The 4,303-nt window shown below is 37.1% G+C and overlaps 1 protein-coding gene across 6 annotated transcripts; it reads left to right on the top strand.

Annotated features, from left to right (window-relative positions):
* Window positions 1-379: 379 nt before the first annotated feature.
* Window positions 380-3,827, top strand: LOC104000470 (large ribosomal subunit protein eL28y). Of its 6 annotated transcripts, none has more exons than XM_009422536.3 (4): window positions 380-518; window positions 1,007-1,159; window positions 1,253-1,416; window positions 3,433-3,827. In XM_009422536.3, exons 2-4 carry the CDS (start codon window positions 1,012-1,014, stop codon window positions 3,565-3,567), a joined length of 447 nt encoding a protein of 148 aa, XP_009420811.2. In that variant the 5' UTR covers window positions 380-518; window positions 1,007-1,011; the 3' UTR covers window positions 3,568-3,827. The 6 variants fall into 6 exon arrangements, with proteins under 6 accessions (XP_009420811.2, XP_009420827.2, XP_009420834.2 ...); XM_009422552.3 differs by having other exon boundaries at window positions 387-518; window positions 1,010-1,159; XM_009422559.3 differs by having other exon boundaries at window positions 398-518; window positions 954-1,159.
* Window positions 3,828-4,303: the final 476 nt, after the last annotated feature.

Below are 4,303 nucleotides of genomic sequence, written 5' to 3'. Positions count from 1 at the left end.
ACTTTCTGTACAAATATACATTGTAGAGAATCTCTCCAAACGTGGCATGACGTCCATTTTGTCGAGAGTAACAGTTACACTCACTTCCGAGCGATAAAAACATGTGTTGCACAGAATCTCGACGGCCAAGATTATAGAGGCTTCACGTCGCATACCGTATAATTCCCGATCATATACGGACAATCCAGCAACATTTGTTAGTGCTGTTGAGACTTTTTGAAGGCCGTCCGTCCGATTGCCACCTTCTCACTCTGGTTTCGTAGAGTTAGTAGTAGGGAAGAGAGGAGCCCATAAGCCCATCTTAGGCTGCACAGTATCATTTGAGCCTTCTTAATGGGCCTAACACAACTGTTTTGGGCCTAACTTGGTCATTTCACTGGTTGCAGTGGTAGTGGAAGTTTTGGGATCGCGATATAAAGTGGGGATTTAGGGTTCCACGCGGCATTCCGAACTCCGCCGTCTGACGCCGCGCTCAGAGAGGCCGACGGGAGTCTTCACCGCTGCCTCAAACTTGTCTGGTTTGATAGTTCGATCCTGATCTAAACCCTCGATCCCTCCTATCTCTGAAGCCCTCTTTTTTTTCCCCTCATGTTTTGAGCGATTCGATCTTAGATGTAGTCTCAGGTCGTTGATTCGATCATGTGGGTTTCCTGTGAGGAGTGGTTTCTCTGTCCTTTTTCTTTTTCCGAATTCTTTGATGCGCTATCTTAGATATCCGTTGCTTGTCAAGATCTTTTGAACGGTCTAGGGTTTTGATTGTCGCTACTCATCGTCCTTCGAGGTTTCGAAGTGAGAACCTTTAGTTGGTTGTGTTTGCACGTTTGTGGTGTTGTGGCGTTTTCATCCGTTCTTTTTTATTGTTTCTGACATTTTTGTTTGGAGAAACCTCAGTTGATATTCTTCCTTTCAGTGTGTGTATCCTCATATTGAAGGATTTCATTTCTTGGTTTCAGTTAGCTATCTCAACTTTGGCTCTTTTAATTGGATGCTTGGTGAATCTTCGCAGTAGAAATGGCTACTGTCTCTGGCCCGCTCATCTGGGAGATCGTGAAGAAAAACAATGCATTCCTTGTGAAGCAATTCGGCAATAGCACTGCCATGGTGCAGTTCAGCAAGGAGCCTAACAATCTCTACAATGTCAATTCCTACAAGCACTCTGGTGATAATTTTTGGGTTCCTTCTTGACCCATCTTTTTTTTAAGCATGTGATCTGCACTTACTTGGTGTTTATTTGCTGATTGAAAATTTACAGGATTGGCAAACAAGAAGTCGATGACCATTCAGCCCAGTGGGAAGGACCTATCAGTTGTTCTTGCAACAGCCAAGACAAAGAAGCTGAACAAACCTGGTAGCTCATATCACAGATCAGTCATGAAGAAGGAGTTCCGTAAGATGGCAAAAGTTGTTATGAATCAGGTATCAGCTCCATCAAATTTGTGAAATCTCAACATTTTATTATAATGCTCTCTGGCTCTGGCACATCCTTGTTGTGTTATCTGATAGACTAACATTTCTATGTGTCTTTCATGTGTTGACTTTTAGGTAACAATTTTACTATGAGCCGAAGTTGAGGTTTCAAGGATGTATTATAGCTTAGTTGGTAGAGTAAAATTTTGTTTATGATAAATTTATATATTTCTTGATGTAGTCTCTTCCTCTTAGCACAGTAAAAGTAAATCTATTAAGATTTATTCTCAATACATAATTGTTGGTTTTATATCACTAAGCATGCCTAATAAGTTACAGTGATGAAGGAAAAAAATAAGTCAAATAAACCTAGATACCATGTTTGTAATTATACTGATACAGTTCGCTAGCATGTGTTTATGTTATATTGTACTTGTAGAATTGGCTGACACCGCTATCGTATGCGTGATCCAAATTGGTATTGTCCATGGGCATTCTGATTTTTGCTGATTCTTAGATGTCTAGAAATGGGGTCAGATTGGCTATCGTATGTGTGATCCAGTTTTGGTTAATTTTGTGGTAGCCTCAAACTAAAAAAAAAAAAAATACGTGAGAGGGGAAGGAGAAGAAGTAAGCCGAGATGGCTGTCTGGCGAAAAAAGAAACATGTGGCTTCTTTTACTTTTGCTATTCCTTTAATCATTGTATGTGCATTGTCACTGTTGTTGCATAATTTGATTCCACCATTATATGTGATAAAGAGGAAATTATTATAATAACTTATTTTTGTAAACATTTTTCTTATGTGTCAATTTCATATGTTATCTCCTTTTTATAGTTATTTTTCTTATGAAAATATAATGGTAATTTGACCTTTTAGCATATGATATCTTTCATCAATTTTCTTGTAACGTAGTTTGTTGGCTGATTTTGATCTCACTGGGCTGATCCAGTCAGTCCTATCAATATAATGTATCGTCCCTAGCCGAACTATAGCAATCTTGTGAATGATGCTTATAATTAGTTGCACACTACATTTTAATGTGTAGTTTGTTCTGTCAACCCTTTAACAACCGAAGATATTCTTGATATTTAGTATACACAAACAATCTGTTTTCAAGATTCAGTTTTGAGTTTCTGTTAACATAAAGACAAACTGCTCTTTTAAGCTGAACATCTGTCATCTGTTTAGCTAAATATTGTGATTGTACCCTATCAATTAATTCTCTTTTGCTTTACTTATTAAGCCAAAAGATGCTCTTTTCTTGTTCATTGCTGAAGTTAATTGTCATACCGAGATCTGTTATTACTTCCTCATTTGGTTGAATATACATGCTTTTTTAGGTCTTCATTTCTCAAAAAATCTTTATATCTCTGTCATCTTTATGGATTTGCAGTTGATCCACAGTTTTTTTATTTTTAAATTTTTTGCATTTGAAAATGCTGCTACTAATGCATAAGGAAAGCCTCTCACCTCATTGGTTATTCAGTGAAATGCCCTTTCTAATCCTTTCTTTTATGTGTCAGTATTTTAAGCATGTCCACTGATCATTAACCAGTTAAAGATCTATGTTGGAGCTAAAGTCAATCAGGGGTCTTTTCTCTTCATTTTGCTGTATCAAGCATCAATGTTACTGCTAATACTTATTCTTTATATTTTATGTCTTGTTGCATGAGTAACAATTATTAGTTAAATTTTAGATCCACAGGTTTGGTTTTACCCTTGTGGTTCCGCAACTGTATTTTTCTGCTGACCATCGTAAGTACCTAATCTAGATTAATAAATTTGCATATATTTCTGCTCTGCATCCTTTCTCATCTTTTGCTTACCCCTCTGGTGGCTTCTCGTACATATTCTTGTGAAATATGAACTGTTCTGCCGCTTCTCTTCCACTTCTGTATCTCAATCAGCAGAATTACTTAATTAAAGCACCAAAAGTTAGTTCTTGAGGGTGTTTTTTTCCCTCGTGTGTGCAAGTTTCTGATTGATTTCCCCCTTGTTTTGGTGTTGGTCTCTTGTTTGCAGGTGACTGATAACTACTACAGGCCAGATCTGACTAAAGCAGCTCTTGCACGGCTGAGTGTGGTGCATCGTAGCCTTAAGGTTGCCAAATCTGGTGCCAAGAAGAGGAACAGGCAGGCAGTTAAAGCAAGAAACTAGCTGTCCTTCAATTATTTTGGTTTGGTTCACGGAGTTTTTAACTGAAGAGCTTGTCAACCTGGATCTCACAACTTCTTTTTGTTCTTGTTAATTTCACCAGAAGAATTTACACACTCTAGTTTTAATTAGATTGTGTGATGCTATTGCTGCTAGTAAGAATTTCCAATTCAATGTGCTACTACTGCTCATTCTTGTGAAATGAGGTGTGAAATGTGGAGGAATGTTTCATCAAAGAGGCTAAATCTCTGTTGTTGTGCTGAGTTGCTTCTTTTGGGATATTCTTATCGTTAAAGCGTAACATACATTCACCATTTTGTTCATAAAAAATCTTCTTGCATTTTAATTTTCAGATTATTGGTTTGTCAAAGTCATTTATTCTTGGGTTACGTTTAATTAAGTTGATTGGTTAGTGCGCTCCAACGTGCATGACAAGCACGACGTAATTTATATATTAAGAAACAGTAATGCTTTCTAATGTCTTCTCAAAAGACACGATTAAATGTCATATCTAAAGAGTAGCAGTGGCTCCAATGACTTGATTCAAAAGGGAATTCGATTTGGGTGCAACATCTTTCGCACTCAGAATTAGTCACAGTGGTTTTTCTTTTTGCAAATAAGAAAGAAAGGGCGATTTCCAAATAAAAAAATAAAATTTAATGTTCACTTTATTCTCTTAGTTTTTCTCTCAGTTTTTTTTTTTGTAAAAATAAAGATTTTGACCTTTTAGGCAAATGGT

Source organism: Musa acuminata, chromosome BXJ1-1 (genome assembly GCF_036884655.1).
Source record: "Musa acuminata AAA Group cultivar baxijiao chromosome BXJ1-1, Cavendish_Baxijiao_AAA, whole genome shotgun sequence".
In the NCBI taxonomy this organism is placed as follows: Eukaryota; Viridiplantae; Streptophyta; class Magnoliopsida; order Zingiberales; family Musaceae; genus Musa; species Musa acuminata.
The sequence above is the reverse complement of the archived record's forward strand: the minus strand, read 5'-3'. Positions and strand labels throughout refer to the sequence as shown.